The sequence below is a fragment of the Oncorhynchus clarkii genome, chromosome 3 (assembly GCF_045791955.1).
Source record: "Oncorhynchus clarkii lewisi isolate Uvic-CL-2024 chromosome 3, UVic_Ocla_1.0, whole genome shotgun sequence".
NCBI classification, from domain to species: Eukaryota; Metazoa; Chordata; class Actinopteri; order Salmoniformes; family Salmonidae; genus Oncorhynchus; species Oncorhynchus clarkii.
The window spans coordinates 38,523,055-38,547,070 of NC_092149.1; the positions used below are offsets into that span (position 1 = coordinate 38,523,055).

The 24,016-nt window shown below is 45.0% G+C and overlaps 2 protein-coding genes across 5 annotated transcripts in view; both read left to right on the forward strand.

Annotated features, from left to right (window-relative positions):
• The window catches only part of LOC139395012 (ubiquitin carboxyl-terminal hydrolase 45-like), a 55,687-nt gene extending 44,784 nt beyond the window's left edge, over nucleotides 1-10,903 (forward strand). Inside the window, exons 9-18 of the mRNA XM_071142841.1 lie at nucleotides 2,740-2,827; nucleotides 5,093-5,174; nucleotides 5,411-5,502; nucleotides 5,944-6,000; nucleotides 6,128-6,253; nucleotides 6,335-6,968; nucleotides 7,882-7,979; nucleotides 8,179-8,265; nucleotides 8,428-8,575; nucleotides 9,760-10,903. Of these exons, the coding sequence (XP_070998942.1) occupies nucleotides 2,740-2,827; nucleotides 5,093-5,174; nucleotides 5,411-5,502; nucleotides 5,944-6,000; nucleotides 6,128-6,253; nucleotides 6,335-6,968; nucleotides 7,882-7,979; nucleotides 8,179-8,265; nucleotides 8,428-8,575; nucleotides 9,760-9,890 (1,543 nt within the window). The 3' untranslated portion in view covers nucleotides 9,891-10,903. The remainder of the gene's footprint in view (nucleotides 1-2,739; nucleotides 2,828-5,092; nucleotides 5,175-5,410; nucleotides 5,503-5,943; nucleotides 6,001-6,127; nucleotides 6,254-6,334; nucleotides 6,969-7,881; nucleotides 7,980-8,178; nucleotides 8,266-8,427; nucleotides 8,576-9,759) is intronic.
• Nucleotides 10,904-15,687: 4,784 nt separating this feature from the next.
• LOC139394761 (PNN-interacting serine/arginine-rich protein) lies at nucleotides 15,688-23,837 on the forward strand. Of its 4 annotated transcripts, none has more exons than XM_071142820.1 (12): nucleotides 15,688-15,742; nucleotides 16,567-16,688; nucleotides 16,826-17,008; nucleotides 17,380-17,627; nucleotides 17,733-17,895; nucleotides 18,094-18,353; nucleotides 18,544-18,696; nucleotides 20,186-20,285; nucleotides 20,953-21,006; nucleotides 21,552-21,737; nucleotides 21,827-23,036; nucleotides 23,505-23,837. In XM_071142820.1, exons 2-12 carry the CDS (start codon nucleotides 16,601-16,603, stop codon nucleotides 23,533-23,535), a joined length of 2,676 nt encoding a protein of 891 aa, XP_070998921.1. In that variant the 5' UTR covers nucleotides 15,688-15,742; nucleotides 16,567-16,600; the 3' UTR covers nucleotides 23,536-23,837. The 4 variants fall into 4 exon arrangements, with proteins under 4 accessions (XP_070998921.1, XP_070998923.1, XP_070998924.1 ...); XM_071142822.1 differs by having other exon boundaries at nucleotides 21,830-23,036; XM_071142823.1 differs by having other exon boundaries at nucleotides 15,700-15,757.
• Nucleotides 23,838-24,016: the final 179 nt, after the last annotated feature.

A 24,016-nucleotide genomic window follows, 5' to 3' on the forward strand; every position in this document is an offset into this window, starting at 1 on the left:
CTCGTCTGCCTCTCACCCGTCGTTGCTCCGTGCTCCTTTCCCGGAACAAAATACCCCAAGACTGCTGCGTGCCTCTGTCTGTCTTTTAATCCTGATTATCACTGTGTGCCGACCAGATCCTGCACCAGTCCGACCCGCTTTGTCTTTGAGCTGTTAGATATGCCGAGTTGGGGATGAGTGTGTTTGGCATGCATGCAAGACACGATTTGCTTGATAGAAAGCCAAATTCCCCATTGTAATTCCCATTTGCGTTCAATTACTTTCTTACACTTCCTTTACACAGGATACAAAAGAGGTGGCAAGCTAACAGCTCAAGTATTCAGACAAGTTGGTCATATGATAAGAAAACATGCTCATTTTGTACACATTTGAAGGAAGATATTTCATTAAATGTTTTGGCATCTTTAAAGGGAATGAAATGAGGGACATATGTGATCCTCCCCTCCGCCCCTCTTGCGTGTGGCAGAGAGAGGGCAAAGGGACAGAGGTAGAGAAGGGGGACTGAGTTGGTCCTCTAGACCTCCTACTCATGCCCTGTGTTGGGGGCAGGTGGCCATTCATCTCTCCCCCAGCTCCCGTCACCCATTCTGGGGCTAGACGTCAACATCCATCAGCACATGGCAGAGATGACCCAGACTGTAGGCCCATCCACTCTGCTGCCAGTTAGAGGATGCATACCTCTGTTCTGATTGGGTTTGGGAGCACTCCAGGATGAATGGTTCACCGGTTCAAAGGGGTAAATCGTTTGATTTCATTTGCATTGCAGGCCAATCTGGATGGGTCATTGGCCTGTATGTAGAGAGGATATGACATCGGATCAGGATGCCAAACCTGGGACAATGAAGCCCCTACAATGCCTTTTAGGAGGACACATTTTTCTGTGGTGAGCTGCTCAGGGGCGTTAAAATAGGACGTACAGACATTCCAGTGATCGAGACGGTGATCATTGTTATATACAGTGCCTCGCAAAAGCCTGTAATTTCAATTGATTTTTATTTGGATTTCATGTAATGGACATACACAAAATAGTCCAAATTGGTGATTTTTTTATTTAACAAACAGAAAAGTGTGGCATGCATTCACCCCTTTGCTATGAAGTCCCTAAATAAGATATGGTGCAACCAATTACCTTGAGGAGTCACATAATTCGGTAAATAAAGTCTACCTGTGTGCAATCTAAGTGTCACATGATCTTAGTATATATACACCTGTTCTGAAAGGCCCCAGAGTCTGCAACACCACTAAGGAAGGGGCAACACCAAGCAAGCAGCACCATGAAGACCAAGGAGCTCTCCAAACAGGTTAGGGACAAAGTTGTGGAGAAGTACAGATCGGGGTTGGGTTATAAAAAATATCTGAAACTTTGAACATCCATTATTAAAAAATGAAAATAATATGGCACCACAACAAACCTGCCAAGAGAGGGCTGCCCTCCAAAACTCACAGACAATACTTTCGCTGGCCACTGTAGATGGTCAGATTCTAGACTGGTATCAAAGAGGCAACGAATGTACTTGCCACCCTCTATCACCCTGTGCGCTCCGATAGCGTTGGGTCAGGAGTGGTCAGTGGTTCTCTCGGGTCAGCTGCATGTTTTCCTGCCAGCCTGTCAGGCAAACCTGTTCTATGGCTTTGTGGCTGGCGCTGCCCAACAGGTTGTGATGGTGGTTTTGGCCCTGGACGCCCATCTGGCCGTAGCATCTGTCCCTACATCTGCCCTGCTGTGGCCAGGGACAGGCTCAAGGAGAGCTCCCTCTACGAGTGCTGAGGCGTGAACACGCAGGATGTCCACTGGCACCATCGCCATACGTTTTCACCCTTAACTACATGTGCTGCTGGGGAATGACGATGATGATGGGAGATATGTGTACTCTAGACAGTAAAGTGCTTTCTATTGAAGAAATTCTGAATTGGCTTGCACAGTAGGCCGTTGGTAAGCCCAACAGCCATTTTCACCTGCAATATCAAATTTAATTTGCAAATACTTGCACAGGTCATACAATTAGCCACGAAAAGAAAGACATTCTCATGTACACCATAAAGTAATGAATGTATGTCATTGTCATCGTCTTTACTTGGAATCTTGCTTAACACCCAAAGGCAGAAGGAGGTCATTGTCTGGGTATGCATGTATATATGTGTGTGTGACCGTAACTGGTTTAATGAAAGCTGTGGGAATGAAACAATGGCTGCCTTTAAGCACCAGAAAGCTGCAGAGAGGAGAGGAAATTTGAATGGATGAACCAACGAAAAGTCCTTGAGAAAAATGTATGGCCTTTCTCCACTCTCATTGATGTCTCTGTATGCACTAGTGATACAGCCGATTGCTTTATGCATGTGGTTGATTGCTTTGTGCATGCCTGTGTGGGTGGGTGGGTGTTGGTGTACCAATTGATTTGTGTTTGCCTGTCCTAGATTTACTCATTTTTTATAAACTATCATCCATTATCAACAACATGCATGTGACTGGTCTAGCTTAGCAGTAGAGCTGCCCGCTTCAGACCACATGTACTGGCCCTGGAGACAGGTTTCGGTCCGCCGTCCACCTCTAACTTTCATCCCTCTCAACTGTCTCCCTCTCTCAAGATCTGTCAATCTCTGTAAAAAAAAAAAAGAAAGAGAAAAAAAAGCAATAAAATACAGAATGATGTTTACACAAGAGTGTGCGTATGTGTACGCATTTGACATGGTTTCTGTGTGAGTGTATATGTTCTGACTGTGTTCTCTCCGTCTCACCAGGGCTCCACGCTTTAAGGGCTACCAGCAGCAGGACAGCCAGGAGCTGCTCCATTACCTACTGGACTCCATGAGAGTAGAGGAGACTAAGGTGAGACTATAGACCCACGTTACAAACACCACATCCTTCTTCCACTCGGCCTAGTACCATGGCTCCCGCTCTGTGCCAGTGGCCGTGTTTGAGATCCACACTGACTGAGCAGACTGACCCATCTACGAATCGTTCGTAATAAGTAGTTATTTAGGATGCCTTTTTTTCTTCTTCTTGTAGATCAGTCAAGTGACTGAGCAGAATGTTTGCTCTCCAACACACCCTGTGACTTGTGAAGTATGAACATGGTGACTTAAAGCCCTTACTCTCTATGTGAACGGTGTCTATGATACCCGCAGCCAAGCTACATGTAGGGTGGTGTCCAAGCTAGTAGGAGTACGCAAAAGAACAGCCAATGTTTTGATTGCAATTGAGAAGCACACTTCAATCGCCAACGGAGAGCAGACTGAAAGCCATGGGAGACATTCACCTGTGTGCTTGTGGATGACAGTGTGCAGGGTCTGGTCTTTGCCTTTGCTCCTCGGCCAGCCATTGTCTTTTAACCTTATGGTACCATATTTTCTGGCAAGTGCAGACAGTCTCCCCCCCCTCGTTCAGCAATTAGGGGGAGCCCACCATCACTGTGGGCCCGGCCCGGTGCTGAGTCAGTTGGCCCCTCGACCCCACCAGCGGCTCAGCCAGCCCCAAAAAGAGAGGAGAGTAGCGGGTGTGGAGTGGTCAGCCCGGGGCCAGTGACAGGGGGACAAGGGTACAGGCTGGGACTCCCCCTGGTTCTTTTTAAACTTGTGAACACTGACAGTTGTGCCACTTACTGGACTTGCAAGTGGCACAACGGGCGTCATTGTGTGATCTGGGAAACACGCAGCTGTGGGTCGCCCCATTGTGCTGGAGGGTCACCCCCCCCTCCCCCTCCCCTGCTCAAATCAGGGAGTCCGGGAGGGAGGGGTGAAGGGTGGGGAGCTGGCCCTATTCATACATACATTATAGGTTTGTTCATTATACGTTTGTTTATCCCATGTGTAACTCTGTGTTGTTGTTTTTGTCGCACTGCTTTGCTTTATCTTGGCCAGGTCACAGTTGTAAATGAGAACTTGTTCTCAGCTGGCCTACCTGGTGAATAAATAAAAGTGAAAAAACATAAATACAACCCAACAAATATTGTATACACATCATCTTGACACTTACACGTTTTATTTACTCAAAACGGAATTGTAGGTACACTCATCGTGTTTAGCTTGCACCAACTCAAATGACCTCAACTGCACGGAATCAGCCCAAACAAACGTGCAATAAAACACACACACACACACACACACACACACACACACACACACACACACACTCACTCTGAGTGACTGGCCATTTCTCCCATAGCCTGTCAACACCAACCTAGGAGGCCCAAGTATTTGTGTTGATTGGCCATTTAGTTTCAGAAGTCTAAATATGCTAATTGCACACAGTCAATCATCACCAATTAGCTGAGACGTTATGTAATGCTCCCTCTCAGGGCATGGCCTGTCCTTCTTGGCCCATCTTAATTTAGTTTACACCCCTCCAACCTTTTCTTTCCTCACGCCCCTTCCCTTAACCTGAGCCTACACACTGTTACTTTGGGTAGGGGGGTTCTGGGGGGGGTGGCGGATGGGGGTGTCCTGCTGGTGATTAATTAGTGTGGGGCTCAGCAGGGTCTGACTGACTAGGGAGAGGAGTACAGGAGGGGTGCAGAGCTGGGATTAACCAGGTTTTTGACCTAAATAGCCAGTCCAGTGTGTGGGTCCGGGGACAATAGGGGCGACTAGTTGGGTCCACAGACCACGGCCAATTATCTATTGATTGGTTTTTTACTGTGTTTGGTGCCTCTTCTTCTACTAGCCGACACACTCGCTGACCATGTCACCTTCAATCACTGCCCACGGCCCCGCCACCGAGAGTGTCAGAGACGGCTGGCTGACACGCTCCACACAAACACATGCGCAGTTTACTCACACAAACACACACAGGAGAAGTACACACACACACATATGAAGTATACACACGGCCGCTGTGTACACACACACACCCCCACAGACAGTACACACACACACACACACACAGAGAGAGCTCTGGAAGAGTGTGTATTTGTTTACTAATGTGTATTTACAAACCCACTATCATTTTTGTAGTGGTTTCAATTCCTTGGCTTCCCATGGTAGCTCTTATATAAATCACCCTTTGTTGTGTAAAACCTCCATTTTGTAGTCCTCCAATTTTCTATCTACTTAAGTTGCATTTCTATGAGATCAATGTAGTGTTTGACATTCCCAGCGGATCAAGGCGGGCATTCTGAAATCCTTCAACAACCCCACAGAGAAGACTGCAGATGATGAGACCAAACGCCAAGTCAAAGGTTCCTGTTCCATTCGGACCCTCATGAGTTTTGACCTAAATCGATAGCGCCATCTCGTGGCAGCTTGATATACTGTTCAATGGCTTACATACTATGGAAAAATTCCTCAGCCAAAGGAACCGCAAAGCATGTTTCATGATAAAACATAGGCATTGATTGAAGTCCATTTATCCTGCATGATTGTAGCTGAACTTTGCTGTTTTTATTTGCTTCACCTTTATTTCCTCTTATCTCAGCATACGGGAAGGAGGGTGTGACGATGAACTTTGTGGATCGCATCTTTGTGGGGGAGTTGACCAACACCATCATGTGTGAGGAGTGTGAGCATGTAAGTGATTCATTGTCTGTCCTTTCTGTTTATGGTTACTGGAATCTAGGTGCATTTAGGTGTGTGTGTGTGGTCAACCACTGAATAGTGTGGCTGTATTCCTTAATACTTAATGGTGATTCATCATAGAACTATAGTTATTATATATTAATAATATATGCCATTTAGCAGATGCTTTTATCCAAAGTGACTTACAATCACGCTAAATACATTTTATGTACGGCTTACCCTTGGAATCGAACCCACAATCCTGGTGTTGCAAGGTGCCGTGCTCTACCAGCTGAGCCATATGTTTTGTGTGTGTCATACACAATTAAACCATTTTAAACCACTTCTCAATGAGCAGCGTTCATTTTTCAGTAAGACTAGTTGCTCCCAGCTGAAAGCCAGGACGTACTTTGATTGTGAGTGTTATGGGTGCCTGTCCTCTGTCTCCCACAGATCTCCACAGTGAAGGAAGCCTTCATTGACATCTCCCTGCCCGTCATTGAGGAGCGGGTGAGCATATCTTTGCATTAGTTTTGCAATAGTGTCCAGTCTGCTTCTGCCATGTTGGTCATACGTGATAAGTGTATAGTATGTTGGTTTCATCTCTATCTTCGTGTCATGTCCTGGTGCTGTTCAGATGTCCAAGCCGTCCAACCCGGGCAGGACTGGGAAGAGCAGTCGGGAGCAAGAAGCTCACGTCTCCCACGGTGGCGAGATGCTTTCCGCAGTGCTCAATAAGAACAGCAGGAAACTTAGCGGACAGGTGTGTGTGTTTTTTGTGTCTGTGTAGTTTGAGTCAGTGGGTGGGTGTGTTTTGCTGACTGTGTGTGTCTACCTCCCTCAGAAGCAGCAGCAGGGCCAGAAGTCCCCTGGCTCTGTGGAGGAGAAGGGGGCAGACAGCCCCTCAGACCACCCCGAGGAGGAGTCCCCCTCCGTAATGGCCCGTGCCGCAGGAGGTTCCAAAATGGCCGCCACCAGCAGCCTATCGGATGGCAGCGATAAAGACTCAGGCCCTCAGGACAGTAGCAACGACGCCGACAGCGAGGCCTCGGAGAGCGAGTGGACCCCCCGGCATCCCTCGGGCCACAGCCATGGTGGCAGAGGGTCCACTCCTACCCAGTCTCCCACCCCGCCTGCCCTCTCCCCCAGGACCCAGCAGGGTGGTGCTGTGGAGCAGCTGGTCAGTGCAGTGCATAAGATGAACCTGGGCCCTGATTCAGGGGACTCACTCTCCACACACTGTCCTGAGGACCAGAGGGAGCCCCAACCTCAACATCCTCAACAGTCTCCTCACTCCAACCACCAGGGGGCATTCAAGGCACTGTCCCACAGCTACACGCCCTGCTCCAAGGAGTGCTCCATTCAGTCCTGCCTTCACCAGTTCACCTCGGTGGAGCTTCTGATGGGCAACAACAAGTTGTTGTGCGAGAGCTGCACGGACCGCCGGCAGAAACAACTGCGGAAGAGCACCTCAGTAGGTTAGTAAAACACATACATCGTTTGATAGAGAACTTGTGCTGGTTTGAAAGATGTAATGTATTTTTTAAATTTAACTAGGCAAGTCAGTTAATAACAAACTCTTATTTACAATGATGGCTTACCCCGGCCAAATCCGGAGGACTCTGGGCCAATTGTGTGCCGCCCTATGGGACTCCCAATCACGACCGGATGTGATACAGCCTGGATTCGAACCAGCCTCTTGCATTGAGATGCAGTGCCTTAGACCGCTGCGCCACTCGGGAGCCCTTTAACAGTTGTTAAAGACAATTTGTTGAGATTCTGACCTGATAGTGACAGCAGTAGGTGTTATGGAAATGCGTGGCTATTCGGCACCTATCCATGTCATGCATTTACACAGATTTTCAAATGCAGACATTTAGGCTACACTGACTTGCAGAGCAATCATGCATTTGAAAAATTCCCATTCACAAAGTGACATTGTGGTGTCTATATGTGCTTACAGACAGTGGTGTAAAGTACTTAAGTACAAGTACTTTAAAGCACTAGTTAAGTAGTTTTTTTTAGGGAATCTGAACTTGACTTAACTATTTAGATTTTAGACAACTTTCACTCCACTAAATGCCAAAGGAAAATAATGTACTTTTTACTTCATTCATTTTCCCTGACACCCACAAGTACTCTTTACATTTCAAATGCTTAGCAGGACTGGTTAATGGTTAAATGGTTACTTTAAAGAATGTGAAATGATTTATACTTTTTTTATTTTAGCAATTACATTTACTTTTGATGCTTAAGTATATTTAAAACCAAATACTTTTAGACGTTTGCTCAAATAGTATTTTACTGTATAACTTTTGCTTGAGTCATTTCTTATTAAGGTAGTTTTACCCAAGTATGACAATTGTGTACATTTTGCAACACTGCTTACAGAGAAGAAGTCTGACAAGGTGTACACCAGCGCTCGCAAACAGATGCTGATCTCTTCGCTGCCCCCGGTGGTCACTCTGCACCTGAAACGCTTCCATCAAGTTAGCATATTATGCATTATTGTACACATCTTTACGTTATACTACATGATATATCATTTTCATGTGAATTACGTTGTGTTCTCCTGTTTATCTAAATTGTTGTGATCATGGTGTAGGCTATTACTGTGTCTTATTGTGTGTTGATATCTTTGGGGTTGATTGTGTGTGTGTGTGTGTGTGTGTGTGTGTGTGTGTGAAGGCAGGGATGAACCTACGAAAAGTCAACCGTCACGTCAACTTCCCTCTCATCCTGGACCTGGCGCCGTTCTGCTCGGCATCCTGCAAGGTACTCACTCTTCTTCACGTGAAAACAGGGACATTATCTTTACTATAAAAAAAACTCACACTGAAATTAATATGGGTCCTTGGACACTGTAGCTCAAATGATAAGTATTTGTGCTTGTTCCTCATCCTGAGTGCATTGATGTGTGTGTTTCTATTTGGGCAGAACCTGGTGGCAGGGGAGCGTGTGCTCTACAGCCTGTATGGCATCGTGGAACACAGCGGGTCGATGCGCAGGGGCCACTACACAGCATACGTAAAGGTCCGTTGGCCCCAGAGGAGAACCGAGCAGCCACACCGCAGAAACATGGCAGGTAAAAACGCTCTCTTTCTGTCTGTCAATAAAATACACTCTATTCCTTTACCAATTTTGTCTTAAGAGTCTGTCAATGCGTTTACATTTCAAATATATATATATATCGACCAAAGCATGGAATTGTATGATTGTAAAAAAGTATGTGTCGCTTACACATACAAACGCACTGTATTTGTGTGAAGGCCTCACTCTGCGTAACCTTGAAGGCGGCATTTATGAGAGAAAAAGCGGTGTAGTGTGTATAGATGTCCAGCGTTATATAGATGTATTTTCTCCTTTCCATACTCAAGGAAAGCGCCTGCCATTCAGCGATGCTCAGCTGTAATCAAAATGTCTTTGTGACAGAGGTCTGTGTGAGCAGTTGTCCTCGCTGGTAATTAACTAGTATAGAACTTGAGGTGACATTGTCTTGGCAGCATTGGTGAGCCACCGTAGAGAGGTCAAAGGGACCTCGGTAACCACGGTTCGTCTGTCTCCATCAAATGGCAACGCCGCTGTCGTCCACCATCCATCTCCTCGTGTCAACACATCCCTTCTTACAATGCTCATCTTTTTTATCCCCTCTTTATTTTCTCCTCACTGCTTTTCTCTTTTGCTTCAATACATGTTTTCCTCACCCTGCTGTAACCTTCCGTCAGGTAAAGGCTGAAATACACCACACGGCTTTTGCCCGGTCTACGGGCTCTAACCATCAGAGAACCTCTCGCATTTAACAATTCAGTCAAATCGTAGTGTACACCTGGCGGCCTCCACGGCGGTACAATGGGAGAACTCACACTTGGCTGATTTACGGCCGAATATATTCTATATATTTTCTCATTATCGGGACACCGTAAGTGCCCTTGAGAGCCTTCAACCGCAAATTGGGTATGCGCTTACACTTTACGGGCTGTGGCGTTATATTTTACCTACGGTTTGCTCCGATTTCCTCCGATTTTGAAAAATGCGCCAGGATCCTGTAGATCAGGTTAAAAACCTGTAATGTCTGCCCAGTTTAAGTTTAAAATAGACTTAGTGCAAACAGTAAGAGTTTAGGGGCTTGTAAGCATTTCCCTGTATTCTGTTGTATTCGGCGCATGTGACTAATAACATTTGATTTGTTATGATTATGAAACACGCTTGGTCTAATTTGTCTTACCTACATACCAGTGTTGCTATGAACATGTCTTTACTGTGTTTCAGGTCCAAGGGAAGCAAGCAGTGCCACACAGGGTCAGTGGGTTTATGTAAGTGACACCAATGTCCATGCGGTACCAGAGTCCAGGGTCCTCAACTCTCAAGCCTACCTGCTGTTCTACGAGGAGATGCTGTGACTGCCAGAGCACGGAGCTGCCCAACAATCATTGGTGTCTCAGGAGACAGAGGAAGAGGGGAAAAAGAGAGAGAGAGACCTGCTTTGGGTATACCTCTCTCTAAACTTTGACTCCCAAGAGCATGAAACATGGCACGTACTACATGATGGGATTGGTAGTTCATCAGGGACATAAAGTCACTGTGATGTTTACTGGACTGCTCAGCATTGAAGGATCACCACGCTGGTCCACTTACTGAACGTCCCCATACCATTGCTCATACTTCTGTATGTGAGAGAGAGGGAGTGAGCGAGAGAGTGGCAGAATAGTATGTTTGATTAAATGTACAAAAAGAATGCTGTGTTATTTATATTTTACAGCCTGCTGTGGTGAATTGTATTTGTATTGTATTTTTTGTAGAACATGCGAATGTGTGACTATCATTAAATGGTGATTGCCAAAATAGTTTTTGGTAAGAGAAATTATATAAAATTATGGGAAACATATACAAAAGTACCAAAAGAATGTGATCTCAAACTATTCCTGAAAGGAGAGGTCCATCATGTGGCAGGCCATTCGAGTGTGTTTCAGACCAATACATTACTGTGTTGGTCAGCACTGTTTTTTTCAAATCCTAGTTCTATTAAATATGCACACTGGTGCACAAACAATCTCTAACCACACAGATACAAACACATTGTGACGTTTAACAAAGGGACATTGCTACATATATGAATGCCAGCTCGCCGGACAATAAACGATTGTTTTCATTTCATTTAGTATTTTTATCCCCATATGTTCTGCTGTAGTTAAACTAACGTGTGTTGATCAATCTTGGGATTCAAATGTGTCTCACCATTTATGTTTAATTGTTCTGCACATTTTTTTTGTGGGGAATGAAATGGAGATATTTCATCTGTCGATTGTTGGGAAATTGCCAAATTATTCTGGTCAAGTGAGGGATTTCTGTAAGTAAAGATACGTTTTTTTGTCCCCCCCCCCCAAAAAAAACAAATAAATACTCAGTGCCTACACTCTAGGATTATTATGCTTCTGCATGTTAAGAACAAATAATTACAGTGAACACATATTTGCATACAGACAGCTTGTGTGAAATGTAAATGCAAAACCATGAGAATTTGGTGAATTACCACAATACTAAACCATATATGGATATGGTGCCACAGGGTTTTTTCTTCGGGCTTTCTTTTCCTTCTGAAAATGCGATTTCAGTAAGGAACTCGGGAACACCGTTGGCTCATGTGAAATCATATATATCGGAAGAGCATAAATCTAATTTATGAAATGGGATACCAACAAGGCTCAGCTTGCATGTTCTTATTTTGGGTGGATGTTTGAATCCTCTCTCCTTTTTTTTTCTCCGCCACAGAAAGTACTTGATAGTGGATGAGTACGGCTGTTGTTTTTACACTGGAACCTGTGTCATCCCTCTTTACTGTGTGAAGACGGTGCTGGCCATTAGTCAGGGGCTGTCACAGTGAATCCCATAGTTGCCATATTCACTCTGTCGGTGGCGGCGATGTGCCGTGACGGGTGCAAAGCAGCGCTGTTTTGAGAAACATGTCGCGAGCTGGTGAGGAGGAGGTGGGTGTGGAATCAGGAAAAGGGCAACGTCTAAAAGTATCCCATCGTCCAACCTCCCGGTCCCGTACACACTGACATCCCAATCACGCTGCTAAAACATTAAAGCAGAGTGTCAAGCCACCCACCAACAACACAGCACGGTTTTCTTTTCTTTTTTCATGTATTTGGTCTATTTTTAAAAGCAGGGGCTCTTGCTTGGGGACGTTCTCTTGAAGGATCAGATATGATTTTAATCTCAGTTAATGAAAGGGCCTGGTCCTCTTTCCTCTGTCACGGTGGTCATGGAAACCAGTGACAAGGGACCGCTGCAGTGTTCATCTCTTACTACAGTACAGTACAGTACAAAGGGACAGTGCTCAGGCTCAGCGTAACATTTAGTCACTGCCATGGAAGGCGGAAATCGAAGTGTGTCCCCTTCAAGCTTGGAAGCGTATTGCTTTCAGGGCACTGGTCACGTGGTACCAAGGGTTTGTTTCTCACTGCCATGTTCTCTGTCAGCATCTGTGTTAGGCAGCATACAGTACACGGGTGTTTATTTTAGTCTATAGCATTATTGTCTTGACTTGTTGCCGTCTTGTGTTTCAAATGTTTATTTCAGAGGTTTTAGACAGAATCACAGTACTGGACAGAATTCAATCAATTGAATTTAGGGGATTTTCGGATAGAGCCGATGTGCTCTGTCCCAGACAGTCCACCAGATGGCTGCATGCACTGGATACAGACAGCTGTTTGCCATTGGAACTGAACAGGGCCTCGTGCAGTAGGGAAACATCCATATTTTTAATAGCCAACCACAAGAATTACAGAAATGACAGGCTACAGATCTTGACTGAGATCAATAAAAAAAGACCTTGTCTCGAATGCAACCAAGAGCTTAGGCCCACGGAAAGAGGGTAGACACAGATTGTATAATATGACTTCCATCTAACCTGGGGGAAAAAACTAAAAAATACTTTCCAATGGCATTGACTCTCATTGATAAAGATCATGCCAATAGCCTCAATGAGTCCGTCGGTGCTCACTGGGCTCTTTCCCACTCTCTCTTTCCCCTCTGGTCATGGTCTCAATTTGGGTGCACTACCGAAACAGGGAACTGAATGGGGAGGTTCAATTCTAAATCTATGTCCATCTATAATTACGATGCGTATTTCTATACCCCCTTGTCCTCAGCTGCTTGCTAAATCTTGCTAAATAAGTTCAGGTCCCAAAGAATTTGAATGCAATAATTATTGATAAATTAAGTTATTTTTTATTCCTTTAATGTTCTTGCCAAGCAATGCATAATGTCTATCTTACAAACTGATTAAATATTTTAACAAAACCATTCCCCCTGAAAATAGATGACATTACATCGTATAAAAATATATTACATCTTCTAATGTAATTTTTTAGACGTTTCTAGTAAAAATGGTTGTTTTTACTAGAAGGCTCACTTGGGGTGACAATGTCTCATAGTGATTTTCGTGAAGGTCATTGTCCCTAGAGCTGGAAATGTGTGACAGCAGTGCAGCAATGGGAGCTTTCTGTGTGTTATCACCCTTTCATCTCTCCATCTTTTCTTTCATCTCTCCACTTGAAGACAATTCACGATGTACAAGTCTAATGAAAGAAATGTGAAAAATAATATTTTCATGTCATTCTTTAAAAACTATGTTTTATTTTATTTGACCTTCATTTAACTAGGCAAGTCAGTTAATTAAGAACAAATTCTTATTTACAATGATGGCCTAAAAAAAAGACCTCCTGCGGGGACGGGGGATAAGAATAATAGGACATAACACACAGCACGACAAGAGAGACACCACAACACTACATAAAGAGAGACCTATAAAACAACAACATAGCATGGCAGCAACACATGACAACAAAGCATGGTAGCGACACCACATGAAAACAACATGGTAGCAACACAACATTGCAGCAGAAAAACATGGTAGCAGCACAAAACATGGTACAAACATTATTGGGCACAGACAACAGCACAAAGGCAGGAAGGTAGAGACAACAATATATCACGCGAAGCAGCCTCAACTGTCAGCAAAAGTGTCCAAGATTGAGTCTTTGAATGAAGAGATTGAGATAAAACTGTCCAGTTTGAGTGTTTTTTGCAGCTCGTTCCAGACGCTAGCTGCAGCGAACTGAAAAGACAAGCGACCCTGGCATGTGTGTGTGCTTTGGGGACCTTTAATAGAATGTGACTGGTAGAAAGGGTGTTGTATGTGGAGGATGAGGGCTGTACTAGGCATCTCAGATAGGGGGAGTGAGGTCTAAGAAGGTTTTATAAATAAGCATCAACCAGTGGTTCTTGCGATGGGTATACAGAGATGATCAGTTTACAGAGGAGTATAGAGTGCAGTGATGTGTCCTATAAGGAGCATTGGTGGAAAATCTGATAGCCAATTATTAGTAGAAAAAAATGTAAGATTTTACCCTATGACAAACAATGGTGGTATATATATTGCTCACATATACCCTTTCATCAGATATCATTGGAAAGCTTAGATTCCCAGCTATCTATCAGACACATTTTCAGAATTTTCAGGTCAACAGAACTTTGACCTTGAGTCTCAGGTACATATCAGAATTACCTCTATGCTTTAAAAAATAATTCCTGGTTCATTTCAAAATGAGTTTCAAGTGGTTCTGAAAGGTCATGAAATTACCTTTTAAACGATGTATAATTTAACCAACCTTGAAAGCCCCAGCTACAACCATTGTTTAAAAATGGCCCATATTGTGCCATTGACATTAGAATGTTAGAAGCTTAGCCATAGAATTCCATGTAGTAGGGCAGCTGTTTATGGATTGTAACTTTGGTGATATATGCAACACATTTTACACTCACAGCTAGATTTTACACTCACAGCTAGGCCGTCACAGGATTCATGCACAAGTTCAATCCCTGTACAGGACACTATAGCAGGGGCCTTGAACATATATTTCACGTAGAAATTCAGTCTCAAATCGTCACCTGTTTGGGGTCAGATACTGCTGAACATCTGAGCAAAAAAATACACGCCCATGTTCTCCTGGCTGGAGTAAACTCAGATGATAATCGCACTTGTCAGTGTGGCAGTGCATCTGTGTGTGAGTGAGTGAGTGTTGTCTGTAGCTTGTGAGGTGTGTAGACATATTCCCACTATTTAGGGAATAGGGTGTCATTTTGGACGCACCCAGAAATTCTTAGTTATGCACGTTTTTTAGTCCAGGAATAGAGAATATAAAACAGCCACTGTGGTCTTGAGATGACAAGGTGGAGTTTTACCAGTGGAGTTTAGGTTGTTGAGCACCCTGGCAGATGCTCCGAGGAGCATCATCATGGAATGCTCACTACTCTTCGGCTGTTGGGGAGAGAACACGCGTGAAACCACTCTGAGGCAAAGAGGAATGCAGAGAATACAGAGACAAATAAGAATGCAAACAAAGAGAAGTGGAGTCTCTACTCCACTGAAAGAGGTGGAAAAGAGGTGCGTGTAAACGCTTTCTCTCCTCTTCTAAGACGCTCACTCTTTCCCACAGCTCTGTCTCCTTGTTCCTGTTCTCCATTCCTCTTTTATCTACACCATGACTTATTTTCTCCAGTGTTCATTTCAAGTGAATATGTCTTAATCAGGCCATAGGTGTGTGTGTGTGTGTGTGTGTGTGTGTGTGTGTGTGTGTGTGTGTGTGTGTGTGTGTGTGTGTGTGTGTGTGTGTGTGTGTGTGTGTGTGTGTGTGTGTGTGTGTGTGTGTAAAGCTCACGATACGGTTCAACCACCATCTCCTCTTTATTGACCTATTCCAATCCATACCTCTCCATGTTAATTTCAAGGGAATATGTCTTCCGGTGTTGGGGAAACTACTCTGAAAATATAGTGTACCAAGCTACCAATTACTTCACACTGGAAGAAATTAAGCTACACTAACGCTACCCTTAAAAAAAACATATATAAGGTAGTTAGATTTAGCATACCTATATCATGAAAAGATGAACTTTAAAATATTTACAATTACTCTACTAAATACAATTTGGGCCAAATTGTCATTTGGAAATAGCTTGTAATGTGTACCAGAAGAATGATAGTACATCATTTCTGCAGAATTGTTAAGTTGATTGTTTTGTCACTTTTTCATGATCTTTTGGCCATAATTTACAATCAGCAGGCCTACTTTTGGCCCCATAGAGCCCCAATGGGTTGTGGCGAGGTCGCCTCCTGTGGCTGCCGACCAGACTACTTCCAGGTCGTAGCCATTTTGAGTGCTCGACGGCGAAGAACCAAGTCGGTGAGGTGGGAGACGCTCACGTTAGTTATGATGTTTCGTTTGTGTGCATTCTCATCATGCAGATGTTACAGTGGGTGATGTTAGCGACTGATCTTTGAAGCGTTATTCCAAATCACGGCTAGCTATTTTCTAACTTTCCAACCCGAATCTTGGAAAACGAGCAAGCTGACGATAGCTAACTGTTAGCTGGCTAACTGTTAGCCAGCTGCATTTTGCACCGAGCCTGGGGAATTCGGAAAAAAATTGACTGATGAAGCAGACGAGTAATACACAGTAGTTTATATAACACGAGTGTTTACCTACCTAGATATCACAAATTAAGTGCATGCAATGTAAATGAAATCCACTCGTAGCGTGAAGTGCAAACGTTCGCTAGCTGGCGCCACCCAGCAAACATCCATGTCCGCCTCAGTTAACTTAGGGGCGTGAATGTTAGCTAGGTAACTAGCTAGCCACAATTACGCAGATCTCAATTAGCTATCAAGGTTAGCAATTTAGCTTTGCCTTTATTTAATTCGTTGGCTTCAGCACTGTCAAAAAATCATCTGCATCGATGCTAACGCTACTTGTTTGATCCAAGCCATTTGGGTGAACCGCCTCATGTAGCTAACTTTACATAACTGAGGCTACATAACTAGCTTGCTAACACATTTATTTGTATTTATTTAACATTTTATTTAATTAGGCAAGTCACTTAAGAAAAAATCTTATTTCGCAATGACGTCCTACCCCGGCCAGTCATCATACGTCCAGTTCGCATGGACGGTTCACATTGAGAATATCACTATTCAATTACAGTAATGTCATATCATGCTTCTGTCTCACATAGGCAGGCTACAAGCGTAGGAACTACAGGGTGAGAAATGTGGGACCAGGGTGGACAGCCTTGGCCGCAATGGCCTATGAACCAGCAGCAGTGGATGCAGTCCTTCCAGCACCAGCAAGATCCAAGTGGGTGACCTGTATGCATGGAGCACTGTACAAATGGAAATTATCCAAGATTGGATTGGTGTAACATTGCTTTGACCATGCATACAAAATGACACCCCAAACAACGCTTCTCTTGTCTCTCTCTCTGTGTGGTGCAGGCCAAGTGGACTGGGCAGCACTGGCCCAGGCCTGGATTGCTCAGAAAGAGTCTACAGGCCCTACAGTAGACCAACAGAACATTCATCCTAATGGACAGGACATCCCTGGCATGGATCCTGTGATGCCCAATAACCATGGCTCCTTCCAGGGCGACGGCAATTTTGGCAGATTGTGGCAACCTGGTAAACTCTAAGCATAATTTTCTGGGGATGGAGAATATAGAAGGCTTATGTCGGTGATCTGTTTTCTCACGTTGCAAGACAATCATGCTTGCTATACTCAGTCGGTACATAATTTGTCATTATATCTCAGGGATGATGTGATGTCACCGATGTACTCCAGCGAACATGTTATGGGAGAATTTCACATCCACCACATTAACAGAGCTGTGCCCCAATCAACTTAGTTCCCTGCAGTCCAGTAGTTTAATGTTAGAATAGCATGACTGCAAGTGTATGTTTTTGATTTTTGAATGGTCTCGTGTAAGACAAGCCTTTTGGTGGGCTTAAAGAGATCCTAATAAACAATAACAATGTACATTTGTTGTTTACAGAATGGGGGATGCACGGTCAGCCCCCTCCTCCTCCACCCATAGACCAGGTGTGGATCCCCCCAGGAACAGGACCTATGGGGACTGGACCTATGGATGTGGTGGCTCCCTCTGAGGACAGCAACAGCCAGGACAGTCTGGAGTTCTCTGAAGGCCACCACAGGGTCTACCCCCAGAACAGCCACGGCTTCGGGGGTCAGCCCGACAACTACGCCATGAACCCAATGGCCATAAACCAGTTTGATTATCAGGTACACACCACACAGTTACATTAGAGTTCCTTGGCTGCTGTATATGGTCTCTCCGTCATTCAACTAGTTTGGATGGTCCTCATTTCTCGTTTTCTCTCTCTGTAGCATGGGGCGGTTGCCACCTACGGCCCCACATCCACAGGGTTCCACCCTCCATACTGGCAACAGGGTCCCCCACAGAACAGACGGGACAGGCCCCCTGGCTTTAGGGATCGCCAGAGGTCCCCCATCCAGATCCCCAAACAAGATGCTCCTGCTGCCGCCCTCGGTGAGCATCTTCACCAACACCTTGGTACAAAAACGTCCTCATTAAATGGCCGCAGATCAGGATTTCATCCCTGGACACTTTCTGCTGTCAGAGGCAGAGACTTGCTTCAACTCTCTTGCCTTGAAATACCCACAACATCCTAAATGTTGTATCTCACCATGTTTTGTGTCTGTGTTGATCTCTACTTTTCTCAATTAGCTTTCCCAGGCACGCAGGAAAACAGACACGCACACACAGCATCCAATGACCTGGCTCTCCTCTCAGATGCTGTGAAGAGGCGCACCCTGCCGGCCTGGATCCGAGAGGGCCTGGAGAAGATGGACAGGGAGAAACAGAAGAAGCTGGAGAAGGAGCGCATGGAGAAACAGCGTGCTGAAATGGCTAAAGATGAAGACAAAGAGAGCGACGCGGTGGACGAGGGAGGAGATGGGCCTCGTTTACCCCGCAAGAGTAAATTTGTAAGCATCAATCACTTTTTGTTTCCATGGCGTCATGAATCCCATTAACCTTATGAACAGTGGGTTGAAATATCCCCCAAATAATTTCATTATATTCCTGTAAACCTGTGACACTAGTGAGCTTTCAGGAGGTTCTGTTGTCATATCTTTGTATATCTGACCTACCACCCCTTTCCCTCCCCTGTAACAGGACAGTGATGATGAAGAGGGTGATGAAGAGGAGAGGGAAGATGAGGACCGGGTCCTGACCAGGAAGCAGGAACTGGCCAGCAGGAGCCCGTCACCTCCCCCTGAGGACCAGAGCGAACCAGAGATGACTGAGGAGGAGAGAGAGTTCCAGCTGGTCAGTTTTGCTTACAGCTACCATTCTGACACGTTGGGGTGGGTGTAGGGTTGTGCGATAATTTGAATTCTTGCGCGATATTCTAAATGCCTGTATCGCAAGAGTCAACTTTTTTTTTTAATTAGCGTTTGTTGGCTTGTAGGCTACTTGTCCTTTTTTTTTGTCTCGTCTCTTTTTGTTTAGTCTCTTGCTCCTTCTGTTATGTGTGTACCTTCCCATTTATACCAGGGATCTGTATATAATGATGAGATGCTCATGTCTCCTCCCTAACAATGGGAATCGTCCCAAGGGCGGGAAGACAGGCGACAAACTTATGACCATAGAAACGCACTGGGCTAAATTTGGATAGATTTTGGCAAGAGAGAAACCTCTCGCTTCGCATCTTCTTCTGTGTTTACACACACACACCAAGCCACTCACAACAACAAAGATGAGAGATCACTTCCTATCTGACAAGCAGTTTCAACTTACTATTTGGATTTGAGGTTTGGTCTAACAGAATCGGTCATATGGACACCGAAACACATTTATACTTTTTACTGTAATAAAAAACAGGAAAATTCAGGAAAATGTATGCTCAGTTTGTAGGCGTGGCATTGCGGTACCACTAGCAGCATTTCAGCCAAAGACTGTTATACTAGCTGTCTAGTCTGTGTTTTATACATTTGCAATAAGCATAAAGCACCTGTTATAAAGGAGTTGGCAATTTGTTCTCATTCTGAGAAATAAGATATGCCGTTCTGAAAAAAATGGACAGGCTAGCACGCTGTTCAAACAGTTGGAGACAGTGTTCATAGCAATTCAACTGTTCTGTCTTGTTAGCTAGCAAATAGATCCAAGTTAACTTGAAATATAAAGATTAGCTAGCTATTCACTAGCACGTGGGCTTGTGCTTGAGAGATTGTTTGACCTGCGTTAGTTTTCTATAATGCCTGCTACAAGAAGTGCATTGTCCATGGTTGTGGTTAAATTTGTAACAAAAAGGACATTTTAATAGACAGACTTGAACTCCAGATCAGTTATTATTGCAAAAAAGCAGGTTAATAAACTCTTGATAAAATATTTAAATTATTAGTGAGTTGTGGAAGGCTTACATTTAGCCTCGGTATAATTTCACACGCCCTGAATTCATTAGATCAATGTATTGGACCTTTTTAATTGTACAACAAAGCTTATTTGGAGAAACCATGAACAACAAACAACAATGTATATATCGTGAATCGCCTATAAGTTTGAAACAAATCTATATGTCATTTTTCGGCCACGTCGTCCAGCCCTATTAGGATGTCTTTTGTTATACATTTGTTTGTGTTATGTTATAGAGCTCTGGTGCTCTAATTGCAGCTCTGAATTTAGTGGTCCCTGTTTTCACTAATTTCAAAATATAACAAAAACATCCTATCCAAGATTGCAAGAAAATTGCCCTCTTAACAAACAAATTATTATCATTAACTCATGTCAGAGCCTTTTCTCACATTTCTCTCCAAAGATGATTGTGACTAAAACTCTGCTGACGGAAATCCTGCTGGAGGTCACCAACGAAGAGATCCAAACTGTGGCCAAAGAGACTCACCGCAAAGCCACCAAAGGTCTGCTTACCCCCGTCTCCTCGAGCCCACGCATCATCTGTGCCTGTCACAAAGACATCATGTTTAAGCCTGTTTTATATAGTCTGAAAACGTCACTCAATTCATCTCCGTAAGTCAGGGTAATTGAGTGGCAAACTTAGGAGTATTTTCCAAATGTGATCATATGCATCTTCAACCATTCTCTGCTAATGCAACGGAAGAAAAAGAAAATGTCCCTGGTAAAGACAGCCGAGCAGCTGGTGTATTTAAAACAAAACAACAGTAACCTAAACTGTTTTCCCTGGTTCCTGCTCCTGAAGGTCCTCCTGAATGACTGTTTCTGAACCCATTGACTTTATAACATACACTCACCTATAGATCAGATTCAAGTGACTTGTCCCCGTTTATCTGACACTAGTGCATTAGTACAGAGTGGTTCTTCTCCCCTATTCCAACTGTCTTGACTTTGAATGTGTGTGACAGACGTTGTTTGTTAACCCCTTCTCTTCTCTCCGTTTTCTCATTATTTTTTTATTTTTTGAATTTTTTGTTGTTGTTGCCAAAGACCGCTCTTGTGAATAGTGCATTATCTGTGCCCCCCTTCTCTAGAGACTTCTCTATGGTGGCTGTCTCTATGGTGGCTCTATGTGTTTTAACATGTTGTTCCTGTTGTTGATGTGAATCAAAGCGCCTGCCAAACAGCTGGCACAGTCAAGTGCACTGACTTCTCTGATCGGCATTGGTGAGTTCCCCTTCTTTTCCTCCAGGCGGGGGGGTTGGGAGGGGGGGGTGTTGCTGGGTAAGAATCAGAGCTCAAACCCCTGTCCCCTCACTGCTTTAGTAGCTCAGAAGAGTGACTGAGGCAGCCGAAGGGAAGGGTCCACCTCACAGCTAGGGTTGCAAAATTCCCCAAACATTACCAGAAGTATTTGTTATTTATTTTTTTATTCCGGTTGGAAGGGAATTAGCTGTCATGGAATCCTCCAACCTGGAATTCTTCTCCCGGGATTTCTGATAAAACTGGGAATTTGGGGAATGTTTCTGAAATGTTGCAATCCTTCACAGCACAGTTTGAGTGTCTTAGCCTTAGATTTACAAAGTTTTTTTTCTTATCAGAACACTAAAGAGCATGCCATCTCCACAGTAAGTGGGGTGTCAGTGGGTTTCTAGTATGAAGTTCAGTTGAAAACAGACAGACAGTAGGCTCGTCTTTGATGGGAAGCTTGGTTGGGTGTATGGCTAGTTGCAGCGGTCTTGCTCAAAAAGCTGGGGGCTCTGTTGTGGCAGGTGGACTTGGCGACTATGGCTCGGACTTGAGTGAGGACGAGGAGGAGCACAGCGCCCAGGCGTCCGAGTCCTCCGACACGGACGAGGAGGAGCTGCACCACCGTATCCGGGAGAAGATAGACGCCTTCCGACGTAAGGAGAGGGAGCTGCAGGAGAGACAAGCGCAGGAGGCGCAGCACGCACGTGGTGAGGGAACTAAAGGCAATATCAATAAGCAGCGGTGACGTTGTCTTTGAGTTTTAACATATATGTTTTGTTTTCTGTCTGTCTTCCAGAAGAGATGGCACTGGACAGAGTGAGCAGAGAGAGGGGGGATTATGATGAGGGCCAGTTAGAGAGCCTCCACAAACAGGAAGTGAGAGAGAGGGAGGCGGAACCCACAGCAGAGAGACGCAGGTCCCGCAGTGAGCCTGAGGTTAGCAACGAGGTCAGGCAGGTGGGTCGGGGTAAGGAGCGTGGCATAGTGCGGGGCACCAGCGGTTCCCCCAGCAACGGACGCAGCAGCAGCTCCCACTCCAGCTCCAGCAGTGCCAGCAGCCAATCATCTTCCTTCTCCTCATCATCCTCAGCCTCCTCACGCTCCTCTTCGCCCTCCTCCTCGCCCCGGAGGAAGAGGAGGCGCAGCCGCTCATCCTCGCACAGGGCCCGCGGTGGCCGGCGCAGCCACAGTCGCGGCTCCCACAGACGTCACGGGGAGCGCAGCGGCGACAAGGCCCGGGAGAGGAGGAAGGGCAGTCGGAACCACAGCACAGAGCGCTCTGCCCGCCACCGGAACCGCAGCCACTCTCGAGAGCGAAGGGTCAGCAGGGGAGGCAAGAGCAGGTCCAAGGACAGGGCCAGCCGCAGCAAGAGCAGGGACAAGGAGAGGGACAGAGACAGGAAGAGGAGTAGGGAGCGCAGGGACAGTCACAGCCGCAGCAAGAGCAGGGACAAGGAGAGGGACAGAGACAGGAAGAGGAGCAGGGACCGCAGGGACAGTCACAGCAGCAAGCACAAGCAGAAAGCCTCCAGCAAGGATAGGGACCGGAAGAAAGACCGTAGCGGTAGCCACGACAAGAAGGAGAAAGAGAAGAAGGAGAAGGAGAAAGAGTCAGATAGGAAGAAGGAGAGGCAGAAAGCCAAAGAGCGGGAAAAGGAGAAAGGGAAGGAAAAGGAGAGGGGGAAGGAGAAAGAGAGGGATAGGGAGGTGAGCTCTGTGGTGGCGGAGGAAAGCAATGGAAAATCCAAGAAAAGGAAAGAAAGCAGCGATCACACAGACCCTCAAGGTGACAAGCACTCCCATCAGGGTAGCAAGGCTAGCAAGAAGGGCTCCGCCAAATCTAGCAAGAGGTACTCCGACTCGGAGTCGAGCAGGTCCCAAACCCCCGAGCTTAGCAAGGAAAAGAAGTCTAAGAAATCCAAACGTAGTCGCTCAAGATCAACGGAAAAATCTCACAAGTCTGGTAAGAAGGCAAGCCGCAAAAACAAGTCTAAGTCACGATCAAGGTAGTATTCCATTTTTTACCATTATTTTTTCTGTTGTAACATGTTTCTGTTGTCATATTGGAGGTGGACTGCCCAGTAATATTTATTTTGTACAACTTTCCTTGTTCTCTGTCAGGGCTCAAGGCTACCTTACAAAGATAAATCATTAATCTTTTCATGATGTGTAAGGAGAAAAAAAGGAACCGTTTGTAGCCAAGTTTCTGTTCCTCTGTCTCCATAGTGCCCCCTGTTGGGCATGTGCAGCATATCAATCTATTTTAGTGCCTTGTGTGAATGTAGTAACTGTTCTTCCCAAAGGAGAGTGACCAAGTTCATTCAGAAATAAATGCAATATATTGTCCTCGTGATGAGCTGATGTTAACAGGGCCCCAGTGAGGGTGTGACTGTTTCTTTAGCCTGTGTGTCATTTTGCGTGTGTGTGTGTGAATGGTGCAGCACCATTAATGTTCCCCTTTGCGTCTGTTTCAGGTCCACGTCTCCCGCCAGGCGTAGGCGTTGAGGAGCGCAGGGCTCCCTGATCTGTGCACTTTTAAATTCCATGAGTTTAACAGGCTTGTCTCATTATAGAGGCAATGGTGTAGGTGAACTCTCCACTCCCCCCCCACCTATCTTTGTAAATATGTTATTTTTAAGGGCAAGTCGGCAAACAGGACATTTTGAATGCTAGGTTTTTGCCTTCTATCATGCAAAGCTCGGAGGCTTTGTAGTCAGTAGAATCTTGGAAAGATGTGTCATTTTAAAAAGCTTAACAGGATAAACATATTAATGTAAATTGTTGAATAAAACTGAAATGATCCCTTATTCTGAGTATTTTCTTTATTTTGGGGGGGGGGGGTATCATTATACCTGCAGTAATTTGGATTAAGTGCAATTGATAACATGCCATTATTAATTGTATTTAATTCTAGGGGCAAAGAGGAACATTTTGCTATATGAACACTACAAATTCATCCATACTGAACAAAATAAAAAATGCAACA

Excerpts from the sequence above, each read along its gene's own strand:
- LOC139394761 (XM_071142820.1), top strand. The coding sequence starts at position 16,601 with ATGTGGGACCAGGGTGGACAGCCTTGGCCGCAATGGCCTATGAACCAG. Across the intron at positions 17,628-17,732 it reads TAAACCAGTTTGATTATCAG|CATGGGGCGGTTGCCACCTA; the intron begins GTACACACCACA and ends CTCTCTCTGTAG. Across the intron at positions 17,896-18,093 it reads TGCTCCTGCTGCCGCCCTCG|CTTTCCCAGGCACGCAGGAA; the intron begins GTGAGCATCTTC and ends TTTCTCAATTAG.